General features: G+C 42.3%; 1 protein-coding gene and 1 pseudogene across 1 annotated transcript; both read right to left on the bottom strand.

Annotated features, from left to right (window-relative positions):
* Positions 1 to 3,212: 3,212 nt before the first annotated feature.
* LOC145547345 (tubulin alpha-1B chain) lies at positions 3,213 to 6,849 on the bottom strand. The gene is made up of 4 exons (XM_081596707.1): positions 6,753 to 6,849; positions 5,083 to 5,305; positions 4,791 to 4,939; positions 3,213 to 4,368 (listed from the first exon to the last, which is right to left on the bottom strand). Exons 1-4 carry the CDS (start codon positions 6,753 to 6,755, stop codon positions 3,388 to 3,390), a joined length of 1,356 nt encoding a protein of 451 aa, XP_081452833.1. The 5' UTR covers positions 6,756 to 6,849; the 3' UTR covers positions 3,213 to 3,387.
* Positions 6,850 to 14,836: 7,987 nt separating this feature from the next.
* On the bottom strand, positions 14,837 to 15,553 carry LOC145545652 (10 kDa heat shock protein, mitochondrial pseudogene; annotated as a pseudogene).
* Positions 15,554 to 18,725: the final 3,172 nt, after the last annotated feature.

Here is an 18,725-nt window from a genome sequence, read left to right as displayed (position 1 = left end):
TTATCTGTATTATCATCCTCACCATCTCTAAGTAAACCCTTCTTGTGCTTTATTTATTTCTATTTCTTTTCTAAATAAATGGCTCAGTCTTCCTGGACAGTAGCTTTGGTGTCCTGCTGAGGAGGGCTGTCAAGTCCTGGGATGCTTCGCTTGTTTCTCACTTCCCAAGTTCGGACACACAACTATAAACTTACAAGTCCTTTCAGATTTGAGTGTGCTGTTTGCCACTCTCAACTCCCCACAGACACCTGGAGAAAGATAGGATGGAACTCTGTGGTGCAAAAAGGAAATAGGCTCAGAAGATTCAGAGCCCCTGACTAGTAACAGAACAAGAAGTGTCTCAATCAGTCAGTTTCCAAGCCCTCTCTACCCTGAGGTACAATTTCTCAGGAGGTGCTAAAAGAGACTTGGCCTGAAAGGAGAGTGAATGCGTTTTACAAAATCCTAGAGTTTACTGTTTATATGAAAGAGAACCAATAAAGACTCTGGCCTAAGAGGGAAATAATCATTATTTATTTTTACTTCCATTAAAGCACTGTGTGGGCCACAAACATTACTGTGATTGCTGCTGGGACAGATATGTAGATAATAAGACCCACAGTGCACGCCCCACCTCCACCCCCCTCCACACACACACACACACACACAGAGGAATGCTTGATGGCATTTCCTGGTTGCCTCAGCATTTCATTATAGCCATTTCCCACCTCCCACCCCCATGTCCCGCACTTAGTATCTCACATTACCAAAGGCTTTGACTACTAGTACCTACTAGTCATCATCTTGATTTATATGATGATTGGGAACAGAGGGGACAGAAGGAAATATTGAATTTGAGCAGCAAGCAAATAACTAGGGTAAAAGAGAGATTGGATAGTTTAGGAGGAATGTAAATAGAAGGTGGCTTATAAAGGCAACCAAGTGTGTTAATTGCTCAGTCAAATCCAACTCTGCAACCCCATGAGCCTTCCAGGCTCCTTTGTCCACGGGGATTCTCCAGGCAAGAATACTGAAGTGGGTTGCCATGCACTCCTTCAGGGGATCTTCCTAACCCAGGGATCAAACCCAGGTCTCCTGCATTGCAGAAGGATTCTTTACCATCTAAGCCACCGAAGGATTGCTTAAAAGGCAACCAAAGACACTGAAATTCGAGTTGGAACTATAGAAAATGGAAAACTCCTTCTCTCTAAACTACAGGTTTCCTCCCTTTTAAAAGATGAAATTTTCCAAGTATACAGGGAAAAAAGGTAATAAAATTGGTATCCTTCTGGGTTTTGTATGTAACTCCCAACAACCCATGTCTCCTACTATTGTGTGGTTTCTTCCCACACTGAATAGGACTGACATGTGTAACCAATAGGATACTGTAGAAATGAGAGTGTTAGTTTCAAGATATTGTGGTTTTCAACTTGCTTTGTCCTGGACCACTCTCTCTAGGGGAAGACTGCCCTCATGTTGTGAGGACACTGAAGCAGTCCTATGGAGAAGTCCCTGTGGTGAAGAACAAAGGCTACCTGCCAACAACCAGCACTACCTTGCCAGGCATGAGTGAACCCCCTTGGAAGTGAGTCCTCCAGCTAAAATCAAGTATTCTGGGGAGGGAGGAGGAAGGGAGGGTCAGGATGGGGAACACATGTACACCCATGGCTGATTCATGTAAATGTATGGCAAAAATCACAATATTGTAAAGTAATTAGCCTCCAATTAAAATTTTAAAAAAATTAAAAAAAATAAAATAAAATCAAGCATTCAGATAACTGCATCCTCAGTCAACATCTTTACTGAAATCTTATGAGAAAGCCTGAGTTAGAACCGTTCAGCTAAGGTGCCCCTGACTTCCTGACCCTCAGAAACTGCATGAAGTCATACATATATATTTTTAATATGCAAATATTAAGCCACATATACATGTATTAAATTTTTTATATATGTGTATCAAGTTTTAGGGCAATAATGGTATTGCAAATACCTATGTACCCACCACCCAAACTGTCATAATTCTTTATTACATATCTTTTCTTAAAAATACAAACATCCACCCACCACCCCAAACAAACAAAATATCCTGTCCCTGCTTTGTGCCTCAGGACTCAAAAAGCAACATGGCACACCATAGTGTGTGCTTTTCCCCTGAAAAGCTCCTCTGTATTGGTTTGGTTTCCCAGGCTCCAACCTAGCTACCTCTCTCTCTTGTATGGCACGAGAGGGAGATTTCAAAGGTTCTTCAGTCAGCTCTAAAGACGGCCTCCCTGAAAGTTCAATACTAATGCAAAGTCCTACCTTCATTTGGGCACTAATTCATTAGGGTTCCCACTAGTGCTATGAAGGCCTACATCTGCCTTCCCCTGGGACCTGTGGTTTCTGGCTACATTATGGGTTGCTGCGCTTGGCCTGTAGTGCCTCCCGACAGAGCTCTCTGAAATGTCTGTGGATTTTATCAGGAGTTGAGAACTATTAATATTCTCTAAGTTTATAGGATTTACTGACTAGGGAAAGAACTGGCAAAATTTTACTCACCTCTATTCTCTACTTTTCAGACCTTTATAATCCATGTGCTTCCTGAACTTTTAAAATTTTCTCTAGGCAGATTTAACCTTTCTTCTACAGTGGGCTTTAGATGTAGTCACACTATATATTGGGAAGAATGTCAACTATGACCAGTGCTACAAATTTTAACTTTGTCCTAACCTTTGCAAGTGTTTGCCATTTCATCCCTTGTAAAGTAGCTGCTCTTCCACAAGTGTAAGGCTTACCCTTCAATTATTTCCTATTAAGAATTTTGTTGGTCAGCAGGAATCCTGATCCTGCAACTTTCCTCCTTTCATCATTACAGGGTAGGAAACAGCTTTTACATCTTTCTGCTCAAATATTCCCCCAACCAAATGTTAATCTGTTCTAAAGCCATTGATCCTAATAGGTTATCGGGCCTCTACACAGCATAGTTGCAGAATATTAAAAACTTTCCCAAACCTAACTTATAATTACCTTATAACCTCAAGAACTAATCTGAAATTTCCATCTTTCCAAGGCCTCTGAGCTGGAATTCAACAAAATACTGGTTGAATACCTCAGAGTATAGCTCTTCTGCTTTACCTCTGAGTACACCTTCCCCCCAGAGATATCTGGAGAGAAATTCTTGATATTACTTCCAGATGTAAGAGTGAAAAGTACTTCTTGGAGAAACCAGTTTAGAAGAAGCACAGAACTCTGTATTTTCTTTCTTAAAATCTTTACTTTTGAGACAGGACGTAAGTGTTACAGACACACATGGAAAAGCAATACATGATCATAATTGAAAGCGAAGACAATCTAGTCAGAAAGTTTTTATGCCTGTCAGCTAACGCTGAAGCTGAGTATGACATGCTGCAGGGCTCAAAGGAATGGTAATTAGTATTCCTCTCCTTCTTCCTCTCCCTCTCCCTCAACAGAATCCACACCAACTTCCTCATAATCCTTCTCAAGGGCAGCCATGTCCTCACGGGCCTCAGAAAACTCTCCTTCCTCCATGCCCTCACCCACGTACCAGTGAACAAAGGCACGCTTGGCATACATCAGGTCAAACTTGTGGTCCAGGCGAGCCCAGGCCTCAGCGATGGCTGTGGTGTTGCTCAGCATGCACACAGCTCGCTGTACTTTGGCCAGGTCTCCACCAGGTACCACAGTGGGAGGCTGGTAGTTAATGCCAACCTTGAAGCCAGTGGGGCACCAGTCCACAAACTGGATGCTGCGCTTGGTCTTGATGGTGGCAATGGCAGCATTGACATCTTTGGGAACCACGTCGCCACGGTACAACAGGCAGCAGGCCATGTATTTACCATGGCGAGGGTCACATTTCACCATCTGGTTGGCTGGCTCAAAGCAAGCATTGGTGATCTCTGCTACAGAAAGCTGTTCATGGTAGGCTTTCTCAGCAGAGATAACAGGGGCGTATGTGGCCAGAGGGAAGTGGATACGAGGATAGGGCACCAGGTTGGTCTGGAACTCGGTCAGATCCACATTCAGGGCTCCATCAAACCTCAGGGAAGCAGTGATGGAGGACACTATCTGGCTAATAAGGCGGTTAAGATTTGTGTAGGTTGGGCGCTCAATGTCGAGGTTTCTACGACAGATGTCATAGATGGCCTCATTGTCTACCATGAAGGCACAATCAGAGTGCTCCAGGGTGGTGTGGGTGGTGAGGATGGAGTTGTAGGGCTCAACGACAGCTGTGGAAACCTGGGGGGCTGGGTAAATGGAGAACTCCAGCTTGGACTTCTTGCCATAATCGACAGAGAGGCGTTCCATCAGCAGGGAGGTGAACCCAGAACCAGTTCCCCCACCAAAGCTGTGGAAAACCAAGAAGCCCTGAAGACCTGTGCACTGGTCAGCCTGTTACAAAAGAGGAATAGAAAAAACATAATTATTGCTCTTCATAATGTCATCAAGGGACTTCCACTTTTCATATTAATTCCAAAAATTTAAGATTGTATTTTGACAAGAAACGCTTTCAAAAAAAAAGTAGACCTTCCCTAAATTACTCAGCGTTTTATTAAAAATATCATTAATTTTTATAAAATGACATCAAATAGTTCATATTTTAATTGAACTTAAAAAAACATGAATAGAAAAAAAAAATCAAACCAAAAATAAATAAATAAATAAATCTGCTCATTTTTCAAAAAATAAAAAAACCATGAAGGAACAATTAACTTCACTCTATTACATTTTAATTGTGTTTGGAAAAAAAGGAGTATATTTCAAATATCTCCCCTAGGCTCATTAATTTACTTGATTCTTGAGAATAAACATACCAGTTTCCGAATTCGGTCCAAGACGAGGTCAATGATCTCCTTGCCAATGGTGTAGTGACCTCGGGCATAGTTATTGGCGGCATCTTCTTTGCCTGTGATGAGTTGCTCAGGGTGGAAGAGCTGGCGATAGGTGCCAGTGCGAACCTCATCTGGAAAAGGAAAATGAAGCAGCCACCCATCAGCAACAACCCACACAAGTCTGCTCCACCCCAGGGTATCAGTGGAGCCCACAGGACACACCTCCTGTATCAGACTCCCAGGATTCTCATTGAAGCTACTGAGGTCAACTCACCAATGACTGTGGGTTCCAGGTCTACAAACACTGCCCTGGGCACATGCTTGCCAGCGCCTGTCTCACTGAAGAAGGTGTTGAAGGAGTCGTCTCCTCCGCCAATAGTCTTGTCACTTGGCATCTGGCCATCAGGCTGGATGCCGTGTTCCAGGCAGTAGAGCTCCCAGCAGGCATTGCCAATCTGGACACCAGCCTGGCCAACGTGGATGGAGATGCACTCACGCTGTGAGAGAGAGAAACGCATTAAAACACACACACACACACACACACACACACACACACACACACACACACACACACACACACACACACACACACACCCCACAAGACTAAACCAATTAGCAGTCACTGTGAAGCAGAACAAAAATGCTAAATGTTTACGGAAACCTAATCTTAAATTTCCTTTTAAAATGGAATGCTTTTTTAAAAAAACTAGGGTAGATGGGCTATACTTCTGATGTACATTGCTTTTAATTAATTTCCTTTCCCCCCTCTAAATCGGGAAGGCCTCTTTCTAGACCAAGAACAGAGCTTAGTCATTGCTTCCTCCTTTGAGGATCAGATAAAGAGGAGGTCATCCATCTAGCGCCCAGGGCCCAGAATGCCATTTTAGAGTAGGTGGCCATATTTCCGGGCAGCTCCCAGCACAGGAAGCACGTGGCCAGAGCAGCGCAGAGGAAATGCCTGGCCGCAGGGACGAGGGGTGGGGCTCTGCGGCAAAGGATGAATGAGCAATTCAGGGCGCGCGCGCCCGCGTCCCTCTGCGGTTCGCGGAGTCGCGCAGCTGCAAAAGCTCTTAAAAGCCACGTCTGCAGAGGCGCAGCCATGGCCAACCATCTTCGCTTCGTGCAGGCGCGAGGCTCAGTTCAGCACCTCCACATCTGTCACGACGCAGCAGGGGATTATCAGATACCCAGATCCGATTTCTATTCCCTCAACCCCCCCCACCGCCACCACCTGCTCCCACACGCATTCCTAACACAGCGGAGGGCAGGGAGAGACAGATGGCCTTCTACAGGCTGCTGAGAGCTTGTTGTCCTAAGATATTGGTGCAGTGCAGCACATCGATAAGGAGTCCTTCTCCACATTCACCTTACTCTTTATTTTTTTGAAGAGAACCCAGGGTAACAAGGGACAGGCCCTCCAGTCATAGACCTGCAGCGCCCCAGCGCGCACGCGCATACTGCAGTGGCGGGCTCCCGGCCACTCCCAGGCTGGAAGGTAACGGTCGCGCGTGCGCAGTTCCTTCCCGCCTCCGGTTTTCGTGCTGAGGAGGAAGTGAGGGCGGGGAGAGCTCGCGCGCGCGCTCGCTAAAGGCTGGGGAGAATCTAAGGGGGGGATGGGAATGCGCGGGAAAAGACTGCAGGGTCTTGGGGGCGCCGAACCCAGAAGCTAGAGCTAAATGAGAGCGCTAACCGTAGTGAAGGAGAACCAGTGCCCCACCATCGCGTTCTACAGTCCCAGAAGAAAAGGCGGTGGCCCCCTTCCTCCTGGGCCCAGCCTTTCTCCATAAATCGAGGTCTATCTACTCTCACCCTCGGCTCCCTCCTCGCTCTTCGCCCTCCAAATGGACAGCGGTGGGGCCAGCCATCTCCAGCTAGAACTAGTCCTTGGCGCTCTCCCGGCTCGTTTTCCCCCGTTTCCCCTAACGAAGTCGACGGTCCACTCACCATGGTGGTTACGGGTCAGCAGGCGCAGGCAACTGGAGTAGACGCGGGTCCCGGTTACCGTCCCCGACAAGCTAAGAGTCGAGGTAAGTAACGCACTGGAGCGGGGGGCGGTGCGGGAGCCACTTAAGTAGCGGTCTGGGGCGGGGCGGGCCGGCAAAGGCGGTGCCATGGCCGCAGGCCCCTCCTCCGCCCGAGCGCACCCACTGGGCGTCCTGCTCAGCCGCCGCAGAGGCGGGCTCCTGGCCCCGAGCCACCTCCCCGAGCCGGCCGTGCGGGGCGGGGTCCGCCGCGCCTGCGGACCGCGAGCTCCGGTGCTGCAGTCTTTGGCGCATGGCTGCCGGGGCCTGGGCGGGGGTGAGGATGGGGGTGGGGCGCAGGTTTGGAAGAAACCAACAGGGGAATGAGGGCTCGATTGCCGTTATTTTGGGCGAATCCTAAGATTTAAGAAGTCTACACAGTTTTAAAGATGAAGCACCATGAAATGCAAAAACTTCTGGTCCAGATAGCTCAGCTGATTATTTCCACGTTGTCATCGTTTGTCAATGAGTTTTGTTTTTCTCTTCCCAGTTTCTTTAAAATGGCTGTACAGAATGCATTTACCTGATAATGTGGAGGAGCAAGGTTTAGGAAAAATTGAATAGATTTACTTGGTTTACTTGTTCTTTAAACTAAAGGCCCCAAATAGTATTTCAGTCATTTAAAGAGTAAGCACCTAAGCACTGAACAACTGAGCTGTTAAAAGGGTAGGGTAGGCCCCATTTTTAAACGGAAACCAACCAACTTGATGAAACAGCTCTAGGGCCTTTTAGAAGGAGAGAGTTAAAGACACATTTCAAATTTGATAGCCGAATTGAAGAAGTGAGGACAGAAACTTAGGGAGAGAGGAAATTGTTTGACTATCAAAGATGTTAGGAGGTAGAGATTCCTTGGGCTAGAGGTTTTTTTTTGTTTTTTGTTTTTTTTGCGGGGGGCGGGGCGGGTTGCTGCGGTGCGTCATCCTTGCTGTATACGGGTTTTCTCTAGCTGCGGTGATGGGAGGCTACTCTCAAGTTGTGGGCCATAGGCTTCGCGTTGCGGTGGTTTCTCTTGGGGACTGCGGGCTCTAAGGCGTGAGAGCTTTAGAAGTTGTGGCTTTCGGGCTCTGGGGAGTTGGGAGAGTCAGTAATTACTGGCAGTTGGGCTCAGCCACTCTGAGGAATGTGCGATCTTCCCAGACCAGGGATCAAACTCCTGTCCCCTGCATTGGAGGGCAGTTCTTAACTACTGGGTCGCCAGGGAAACCTTAGAGTTTTGTAAAACCCTTTTTTTAAAAAAAACTGACACACAATGTAATTGACATACAATGTTACATTACTTTCGATCGTACAACATTGTGATTTTACATTTATATACATTGTCACTCTTAAAACAACCAGTTATTTAACCAACAAGATGGGTTTATTTAGGAATAGAAGAGAATCGCAATTTGGGACAGGCAAATTATGGGGAGTCACGCAACTCCAGAGAACAAAGGAGAGTGCTTTTATTCGATTTTAGGAGGAAACTGTAGGGGGTACTGTTTGAAGAAAACTTCATGGAGAAGAATGAGAGTTCAAGATTGCTGCCATTTCTCACTGGCTGTAAGTGGTGGTTAGAGTATAGTTGCTGGGGCAGGGAGGGATCTGCCTTCCTTTTTTTAAAAGTAGGAGATGAAATACCTGTGTTAAAATGTCCTGTCTCATACCAGAAGAAAAGTAAGATTCTTATTTTCCTTCTCCCTGCTGGTTATGCAGACTGCAACTGGTGCTACATGTACCGAGAGTCCCTCCTTCAGGGCTTCCTGACTCCATTTAAAATGCTGCTGCTGCTGCTGCTAAGTCGCTTCAGTCGTGTCCGACTCTGTGCGACCCCACAGACGGCAGCCCACCAGGCTCCGCCGTCCCTGGGATTCTCCAGGCAAGAATACTGGAGTGGGTTGCCGTTTCCTTCTCCAGTGCATGAAAGGGAAAAGTGAAAGTGAAGTTGCTCAGTCCTGTCCGACTGTTAGCGACCCCATGGACTGTAGCCTACCAGGCTCCTCCATCCATGGGATTTTCCAGGCAAGCGTACTGGAATGGGTTGCCATTGCCTTCTCCACCATTTAAAATGAGGTTTCCTTTATTTATGTTCACATTTACCCCTTTTGATCAAGATCTTTCCTCAAAAGCACTGCTGATCAATGCAGATGTAATGTAAAGAAGGATTAGTATTATTTCTTATTTGAAAGTGCTTCCCATGTAATTTAACATATCAAATAAACCTAATTAATATCTTTCTTTTTATAAGGAGAGAGAACAGATCCTTTGAGATGCTCCAGGGCCCCTCTGGAAAAATGCCAGTTAGTCTAAGGTCAAAAGTCTTCATTTAGAATTTGATTTTGGTAATGTTTGTCAAAAATACCAGAAGGTTCAGACACTTAACTAAATAGAATCACAGATAATTATGAAATAATATTTAAATGTTCATTTTACCAAAGTAATAAAAGGATTTCAAAAGCAATTATAGAAGGTTACATAGCTGCAAGAAGCTTTAGCTCTTTTATAAATTGATTTTGGCAAGAGATCTTCTACAGCAGTCTGTATTTTTAAGAATATGTTTTTTCCCTCATAAATCCAGTTTTATTAGTTCACGTATTGTCTTCTCAAAAACTTACAAAGCTTATCTAGAGAAGAAATGATGCAAGGCAGTTGTTACAGAGTAACTTCAGGTTAATTCTTGGAGGAGAGCATATTTACCTATATTTGTTTGTGAAGTCGCTTCAGTTGTGTCTGACTCTTTGTGACCGTATGGACTTTAGCCCACCAAGGTTCTCTGTCCTGGGTATTCTCCAAGCAAGAGTACTGGAGGGGGTTGCCATACCCTTCTTCCTGACCCAGGGATCTTCCTGACCCAGGGATGGGACCCTTGTCTCTTACATCTGCATTGGCATGTGGGTTCTTTACCACTAGAGCCACCTGGGAAGCCCCATAGGTAAATATGTATTACATTGCTGCTGCTGCTGCTAAGTCGCTTCAGTCGTGTCCGACTCTGTGTGACCCCATAGATGGCAGCCCACCAGGCTCCGCTGTCCCTGAATGCATTACATTAAATGATTATAAACTCCTACACAATATAGTTAAAATAAGTCATATGCTTTTTGGAAATTACAGTGTAGTTTCATTCTGAAATGGCTCTGCTATACTGGGAATGATAGAACAGGGAGGGGCAACAGGATCCCCATGATATTGCTGGAGAGAGTTGCTCTAATATGAGTAGGCAGAATAAAAGTTTGAAAGGTGGGACAACAACTTCTAAACTGATGGCAGATTTACAAATATCTGGGAAGCTACCAGCAGAGTTCATTCATCAGCCTTGCAAGTAGTTGTTAGAAATGTAAGATGTTCTTTTAAAGAAGGACTGCTGCTTGGCTGTAAGTCTGAAAAGACAAAGGCAACAAAGTATGAGCCTACCAGAGAGTGACTACAGCCTGGTCTTGAGTTTTCATCTGCATATGTATAAGGCAGCAAGGGTGGTGGTTCTTGTTTTGGCATTTTCAGCTGGCTACATGGACCCTTTTTGTTGCTTAATTTACCGTGGCAGAAAAACAGCAACCTTCAAATGAGTTCGATGATTTCACAGTAAGAAATGAAGTGTATCTGTGGCCCAGCACATACTTACGTATATAAAACCATGTAAGTAACTGAAATAAAAGTTTAATAAGCTAACATGTATTTCATATTTTTAGTATATGCCACGCATGTATTCTAGTTTGCATTTTATGAAATTATTCTTTTATTTATAGATAATAAATATAAATCTATCTATAAATTACAGATAAATTGAAGACACATAGTGTCCATTTGTCTATACAGATAAATATAGATAATATATATTTTATATTTAAATACATGCTAATCATAATTCTCCAATGTCCCATAATCACAGTTTGAAAAAATAAGGAAATTACAGTAAATCCTCCCACAGTGGTAGGAGAAAATTTTCATGGGCATTCCACTGTTTCTTAGCTTCCAAAGGAGTGCTTGTTGCTTTGCCTTCATTTTCTCAGTATCAGCCCACATAGTTTATGCAGTTAATTTATGCTTATTACTCTAAATGTTTGACACTTTCTCTTTGATTAATTTTGTATTCTCAGTTCTTTTTCTGACATTTTAAACTGTTTGTAATCTTTGCTTCCCAGCGAAAACTAGAAAGCAGGCAATTGTGAACTGTTTATCATATATGAGTATCCTGCAGTAGATTAGCAAACTTACAAACACATTTATAATTTTTATTTATTTATTTTTGGCTGTGCTAGGTAGTCTTTGCTGTGTGCAGGCTTTCTCTCTAGTTGCAGTGCAAGAGCTTCTTACTCTGTTAGCTTCTCTTGTTGTGGAGCACAGGCTGTAGGGGACATGGGCTTCAGTAGTTGCGGCTTGCAGGCTCTAAAGTGCAAGCTCAGTGGTTAATTGCCTTGTGGCAGGTGTCCTGAACTGGGGATCATGCCCTCATCCTCTGCATTGGCAGGCAGATTCTTAACCACTTGATGCCAAGTATGTCCATATATACATTTATAAATGCTTCCTCATAATACAATTTTTCAGTGTGGCATAAAACATTTGTTAATGGACCTAAAAATTTTTTGTCTCTGTAAAAATTAAAAAACCAAAAGTAGATACATTTATGTTTGCCATTTAATATTTATTTTAGTTGGAAATGATTTAGATGATTTAGATATTTAATGGAAATCCATTATTTTGTTTAGCTCAGTATAAACTTTTATTTTCTTGTAAAATAAGTTGTTTTTAACAGTGATGCTTGGATTAGATGTTAAACAGCTAAACATCATCTTAGGTCTTTATTTTGTCTTTTGCTGTTGACAAATTCTGTAACAGAAATAGCATGAGGAGGAGAAGGGGATGACAGAGAATGAGATGGTTGGATGGCATCACCAACTTGATGGACGTGAGTTTGACAAGCTCCAGGAGTTAGTGATGTACAGGGAAGTCTGGCATGCTGCAGTCCATGGGGTTGCAAAGAGTCGAACACGACTGATCAACTGAACTGAACTGAACAAAAATGGTAAACATAGATTGTAAAAATTCATAGTTCATATTGAACGATTTTCTTATTCAGATTTGGTGAAAGCTTTATCAAACCAGAATAAGAAAAATATATATATATAATTTTATTTTTGCCACTCCATTAGGCATTTGGGGTCCTAGTTCCCCAACCAGGGGTTGAACCTGTGCCCCCTGCACTGGAAGCACAGAGTCCCAACCACTGAACCACCAGGGAAGTCCCTCTAATAATTATTTTTGTAGTTATAAACCTTTAAAAAGATTTTCAAGTCAAAATCCAAATTTGTACACATGTCCCAAACAGGGTCATAGGAGACAGGAATATATTTGAATATTGTCTCACTTTTCTTAAAAGAAGATGGAAAATAATTAGCTTGACTGGAAAGATGAGTGTTAGCAAACCACACTGCTGAACTCCATTTTGCTGTCTGCTCTGGATGAAAGCCATTTGAAAGCAGGCACCTCCCTCCTCCTAGCTTTGCAGAACCTTAGAGCGTTCACTGCATAGTTTCTCCTGTGGGCCCATACATTTCCCCAGATACCTTTCCAAAATCATTAGCTTTGCTAGCCTTTTAATCTGTGAATTCCCCTGCTGTGAATGAGGAAGTATTTGAGTTTTTTTTTTTTTTTTTTAAGATCCCTGATAATACCTTAGATTTCAGAGAGTAGCAGAGCCATAAGAGACCTTTAAACATAATCTAGTCTGGTATCTTTATGTCAGAAAAATGTTGAATAATGCTAAGGTGGTTTATATTGCTACCTCTTTAGTATCTGAGAGGAAAGGCTGACTTTTTTTTCTTCTTTTTTACTCATACTAAATTTCAGTTCAGTTCCATTGCTCAGTCATGTCCAACTCTTTGCGACCCCATGGACTGCAGCACACCAGGCTTCCCTGTCCATCACCAACTCCTGGAGCTTGCTCAAACTCATATCCATCAAGTCGGTGATGCCATCCAACCATCTCAACCTCTGTCATCCCCTTGTCCTCCTGCCTTCAATCTTTCCCAGCATCAGGGTCTTTTCAAATGAGTCAGTTCTTCACATCAGGTAGCCAAAATATCGGAACTTCAGCTTCAGCATCAGTCCTTCCAATGAATATTCAGGACTGATTTCCTTTAGGATGGACTGGTTTGATCTCCTTGCAGTCCAAGGAACTCTCAAGAGTCTTCTCCAACACCACAGCTCAAAAGCATCAATTCTTCAGTGCTCAGCTTTCTTTATGGTCCAACTCTCACATCCATACATGACTACTGGAAAAACCATAGCTTTGACTAGACAGACCTTTGTTGGCAGAGTAATGTCTCTGCTCTTTAATCTGCTGTCTAGGTTGGTCATAGCTTTTCTTCCAAGGAGCAAGTGCCTTTTAATTTCAGGCTGCAGTCACCTTCTGCAGTGATTTTGGAGCCCCCCAAAATAAAGTCTGTCACTGTTTCCACTGTTTCCCCATCTATTTGCCATGAAGTGATGAGATGATCTTAGTTTTCTGAATGCTGCATTTTTTTTTTTTTTTTAATTTCTGGCTATGCTGGATCTTAGCTGCAGTGTGCGGGTTTCTCATTACAGTGGCTTCTCTTGTTATGAAGCATGGTAGAGCCCAGGCCAGAGCTGGGCTCAGTAGTTGTGGCATATGAGCTTAGCTGCTCTGTGGGACATAGGATCTTCCCGGGCCAGGGATTGAACCCGTGTCCCCTGCATTGGCAGGCGGATTCTTATCTGCTTTACCACCAGAGAAGTCCCTGAATGTTGAGTTTTAAGCCAGCTTTTTCACTCTCCTCTTTCACTTTCATCAAGAGGCTCTTTAGTTCTTCACTTTCTGCCAATAAGGGTGGTATCATCTGCATATTTGAGGCTATTGATATTTCTCCCAGCAATCTCCATTCCAGCTTGTGCTTCTTCCAGCCCAGCATTTCACATGATGTACTCTGGATTGAAATTAAATAAGTGAGGTGACAATATACAGCCTTGGTGTACTCCTTTCCCAATTTGGAACCAGTCTATTGTTCCATGTCTGGTTCTAACTGTTGCTTCTTGACCTGCATACAGATTTCTCAGGAGGCAGGTAAGGTGGTCTGGTATTCCCATCTCTTTAAGGATTTTCCACTGTCTGCTGTGATCCACACAGTCAAAGACTTTGGCGTACATGGCTCTATTTGTTTATATTATATATAGATATGTATACTTTGTCTATATTTAACAACTAAATAGTAGTTATCTATCACTTAAATATAAACACAGTATTATCCACTGTCTTAACTTTTTAACTGATTTTATAGGTGTTTTTGTCAGAGTGTTTCAGGACCTGTAGCTATTTGGTCTGAGTCTGATATAGTGCGAAAACCCTGTGTTGCTATTTGAGTCTCCTATCTTTGCTACTTAATATCATGACCATTTGCTACTATTCTAACAGTCAGTAATGGGTGTGGTTTTTTTTTTTTTTTTTTAAGTCAGTAACATTTTTGATAGTTCCATATTTGGTTTAGACACAAAACTTTACAAAGTATTTTGTTCATTTTACTAATCCTATAATGGAAGACAAAAATAATAAATAGAAACAAGTTTCTAAGCATCAACTATTTTCAAACACTTGACTTTTTATTCTTTTTGTTACAATGTCATAAATTTATATATGGCATTTTGTGTATTTTCCCCCCACAGATAGATGTACAGGGGAGAGAAAATTGACTTTGATTTCAGATACTACTAATTTCAGTTCTGACTATCAGTTAATAATGTATGACTTTAGACTCATTATTATCTTTCTCAAGCTTCATTTATGAATGGAAATGAATATTACCTTTGGAGTCATTTTTTCTGTTTGGAGTTGTCTGTTTGTTTTGGAAATGTTTAAATTAGTGCAATGAAACTGAATTTTAGAGACACTAGATGTCATTAATTTGGATATCATTAGTTTATTATAAAAGGAAAACATGGAAATTATTTACATGAAAGATTTCAAAACTTCCCTGGAATTGGCAGCTTTACATTATGCCATTTCAATAGTAATTTATTTCAGTCTACTTATTTTCTAAGCATGTCATCATCTCTAAATAAGAAATAGTCCTTACTGCCTAGAACTACTTTAGTGCCTCCATATTCTAGGGGAAGAATTATCTCTAACTTTATCTCCAACTTTCACAGGAGCTGGTTTTCTTTAGAGCCCCATCTGACAGCTACTACTGTTGCATGCAATACTTTTCCTTGAGATTTTTCTGGAAGCATAATGCCTCCTTTGGTTACAGGTTCAGTTGTGCTCATTTCAACTAAAATTGGCCAAAGAGAGGAAGAAACTTTTAAATCCCTGTGATGCCTTGACCAGCCCCCATTGTGATTAGTACTCTGTACCTCTGCTACAAGGAGAGACTCACAGTTGAAATCACCTTTTTATCATGCTTTCATGTTCAGTTCCACTAGTAAATTCTATTAGCTTTACCATTAAAATATGCCCATTACTTTTTATCACATCACCTGATTTCATAGCATTTATAGAATATGAAATTACCTTGTTTGTATATTTATGTTTAAAATTTCTCCTTAATTAGAATGCAAGCTCCATGTCTGTTTTTGTGGAAATCAATTTTGATTACTGTCTCTGAAACCACTTTTTTTCTTTTATTTGTTCCAAGGTAACTCCCCTCTTTTTTTTAAGGGTATACATGTGCTCAATCCCAGGGACTGAGGGAACCCTGTTTCTCTTTGCCAGATGCTTGCTTTCTCAGTCTCCTTCATAATCGGACCCAGTTCTGGGCAAAGCAACATAAAGGGAAGTCTGCTAGGGTGTTTCTGGGAATGAGTTTTCTCCCTGATCAAAAAAGATTGCAACTTGAGGAAAGCCCTCTTGTTTCACTCCTATCCCTTGCTTTCTGCTTTTGGAAATGTTCTGTGAAGCTATGATGCCTGGAGCCAATTTAAGACCTTGAGGGCCTTAATGTAAACAGAATTAGAGATGCCAGCTGGTGCTCTAACACTGTGAAGTTGCTTAGCCGATTGTAAAACCACTTTTATTCAGATTTATTACTACACAGTAGGTGCTTAGTATGAAATTTGTTGTTGAAATGTTGAACTTGGTGATTGGACACAGGGTGTGAAGAAAACTGAGAAATAAAGGTTAATTTTCAGGTTCTTGGTTTAAGTAACTGGTTGAATGGTGGTATTTTTCAATGAGATCAGAATCCTGAAGGAAGAAGTGGGTGGGAACTGAAGAAGGAACAGAGGAGAAGCTAACAGTTCAGTGTTTGACACATTTTGAGGTTTAAGTATCTGCGGAACATGTACTTGGAGATATTCATCAGTCAGTCATATATGCAGATAGAAAGAGAGGAGAGAGAAATGCAGATTTGAAAAGTTTTCAACATAAAGATGATAAATAAGCCATGAGGATGATTAAGAACAGTCAGGGGAATATGTAGAGCTAGGAGAGTCATGGCCTTTTTTTCTTTTCTTTAATATTTACTTACTTGACTGTACCAGGCCAAAGAATATTCTAACTACTGCACAACTGCACTCATCTCACTTGCTAGCAAAATAATGCTCAAAATTCTCCAAGTTAGGCTTGAACAGTATGTGAACCGAGAACTTCCAGATGTTCAAGCTGGATTTAGAAAAGGCAGAAGAACCAGAGATCAAATTGTCAGCATCCATTGGATCATAGAAAAAGTAAGGGAATTCCAGAAAAACATCTACTTCTGCCTCATTGACTACACTAAAGCCTTTGACTGTGTGGATCACAATAAACTGTGGAAAATTCTTCAGGAGATGGGAATACCAGACCACCTTACCTGCCTCCTGAGAAATTTGTATGCAGGTCAAGAAGCAACAGTTAGAACTGGACGTGGAACAACAGACTGGTTCCAAATTGGGAAAGGAGTATGTCAAGGCTGTATATTGTCACCTTGCTGATTTAACTTCATTCCAGAGTACATCATGTGAAATGCTGGGATGGATGAAACACAAGATGGAATGAAGATTGCTGGGAGAAATATCAATAGCCTCAAATACGCAGATGACACCACTCTTATGGCAGAAAGTAAAGAAGAACTAAAGAGCTTCTTGATGAAAGTGAAAGAGGAGAGTGAAAAAGCTAGCTTAAAACTCAACATTCAAAAAACAAAGATCATGGCATCTGGTCCCATTACTTCATGGCAAATAGATGGGGAAACAATGGAAACAGTGAAAGACTTTATTTTCATGGTCTCCAAAATCACTGCAGATGGTGACTGCAGCCATGAAATTAAAAGACGCTTGCTCCTTGGAAGAAAAGCTATGACCAACCTAGATAGCAGATTAAAAAGCAGAGACATTACTTTGCTGACTAAGGTCCATCTAGTCAAGGCTATGGTTTTTCCAGTAGTCATGTATGGATGTGAGAGTTGGACCATAAAGAAAGCTGAGTGCTGAAGAATTGATGCTTTTGAACTGTAGTGTTGGAGAAGACTCTTGAGAGTCCCTTGGACTGCAAGGAGATCAAACCAGTCCATCCTAAAGGAAATCAGTCCTGAATATTCATTGGAAGGACTGATGCTGAAGCTGAAGTTCCGATATCTTGGCTACCTGATGTGAAGAACTGACTCATTTGAAAAGACCCTGATGCTGGGAAAGATTGAAGGCAGGAGGACAAGGGGATGACAGAGGTTGAGATGGTTGGATGGCATCACCGACTTGATGGACATGAGTTTGAGCAAGCTCCAGGAGTTGGTGATGGACAGGGAAGCCTGGTGTGCTGCAGTCCATGGAGTTGCAGAGTCGGACACGACTGAGTGACTGAACTGAATTGGGTCTTAGTTGTGGCACATGAGATCTTTGACCACTGTTGTGGCATGTAGGATCTTTAGTAGTGGCTTTGAAACTTTTGGTTGTGATATGTGGGATCTAGTTCCCTGACCAGGGATCGAACCTGGGCCCCCTGCATTGGGAATGTAAAGTCTTAGCCACTGGACCAGCAGGGAAGTCCTGAGAGTTGTGGTCTTAATAGAGAACCTAGCTTTAGTAGGGAATCTGAAGAATGATCATATTTGAAGTAGAGAAAAGTGTCCTATAAAAGGAGTCTGGGGAGCAATGATGAGTGAGGGATAATTAGGGGACTTTCACAATCCAAGGAGAGAGTTTCAGGACAGAGAAGTGGCAAAATGTCAAATGCTGCAGAGAAGTTAATTAAAGACTGGAAAGTGTACCTTGTGTGCTTGTAGAAAGTAATGTGGTTTCTGTTTTTATTTATTTATGAGACAAATATATATTGAGAGCATATGATGGCGGGTACTCCTTTTAAGTGTTAGGTAGTTATAACCTGGGCTTTCCATGTGGTTCAGTTGGGTAAAAAAATCCACCTGCCAATTCAGGAGACATAAGAGGCAAAGGTTTGATCCCTGGGTCAGGAAGATCCCCTGAAAAAGGAAACAGCAACCCACTCCAGTGTTCTTGCCTGGAAAATCCCATGGACAGAGGAGCCTGGTGGGCTACAGTCCAGGGGTAGCCCAGGGGGTCACAAAGAGTTTGGACATGACTAAGGTGACTGAGCACAAAGCACACAGATAAAACAATGAATAAATGTCCTTTCTTCATGGAGTTTATATTCTAAGAAAGAGAAAGAAAATGAACATATAGCAAAGAGATGAAATATGTTAGGTACTAATAGGTGCTGTGAAGAAAAGTAAGTCTGGAAAAGAGATTGAAGTTATAGAAGGGTGCTATTTTATTTTTTCGAGGAATGCTATTTTAGATAGAGTGATTTGAGAAGGCCTCTCTGAGGAGGTAGTTATTTCAACAAAGACCTGGATGAAATAACAGAGTGGGCATTTCAAGCAAAGGGAGCATCAGGTACATAAGCTCTGATGTTAAGCGTGTACATCTTTTTTAAGCATCGATAAAATCAATGAGATCAGAGCAGAGTAAATAAGGAGGAGAG

This window comes from Giraffa tippelskirchi, chromosome 4, assembly GCF_054371585.1.
Source record: "Giraffa tippelskirchi isolate mGirTip1 chromosome 4, T2T-mGirTip1v1.2.pri, whole genome shotgun sequence".
In the NCBI taxonomy this organism is placed as follows: domain Eukaryota; kingdom Metazoa; phylum Chordata; class Mammalia; order Artiodactyla; family Giraffidae; genus Giraffa; species Giraffa tippelskirchi.
The sequence above is the reverse complement of the archived record's forward strand: the minus strand, read 5'-3'. Positions and strand labels throughout refer to the sequence as shown.

Excerpts from the sequence above, each read along its gene's own strand:
- LOC145547345 (XM_081596707.1), bottom strand. Across the intron at positions 4,940-5,082 it reads CCTGGAACCCACAGTCATTG|ATGAGGTTCGCACTGGCACC; the intron begins GTGAGTTGACCT and ends TTCCTTTTCCAG. Across the intron at positions 4,369-4,790 it reads TGGACCGAATTCGGAAACTG|GCTGACCAGTGCACAGGTCT; the intron begins GTATGTTTATTC and ends CTTTTGTAACAG.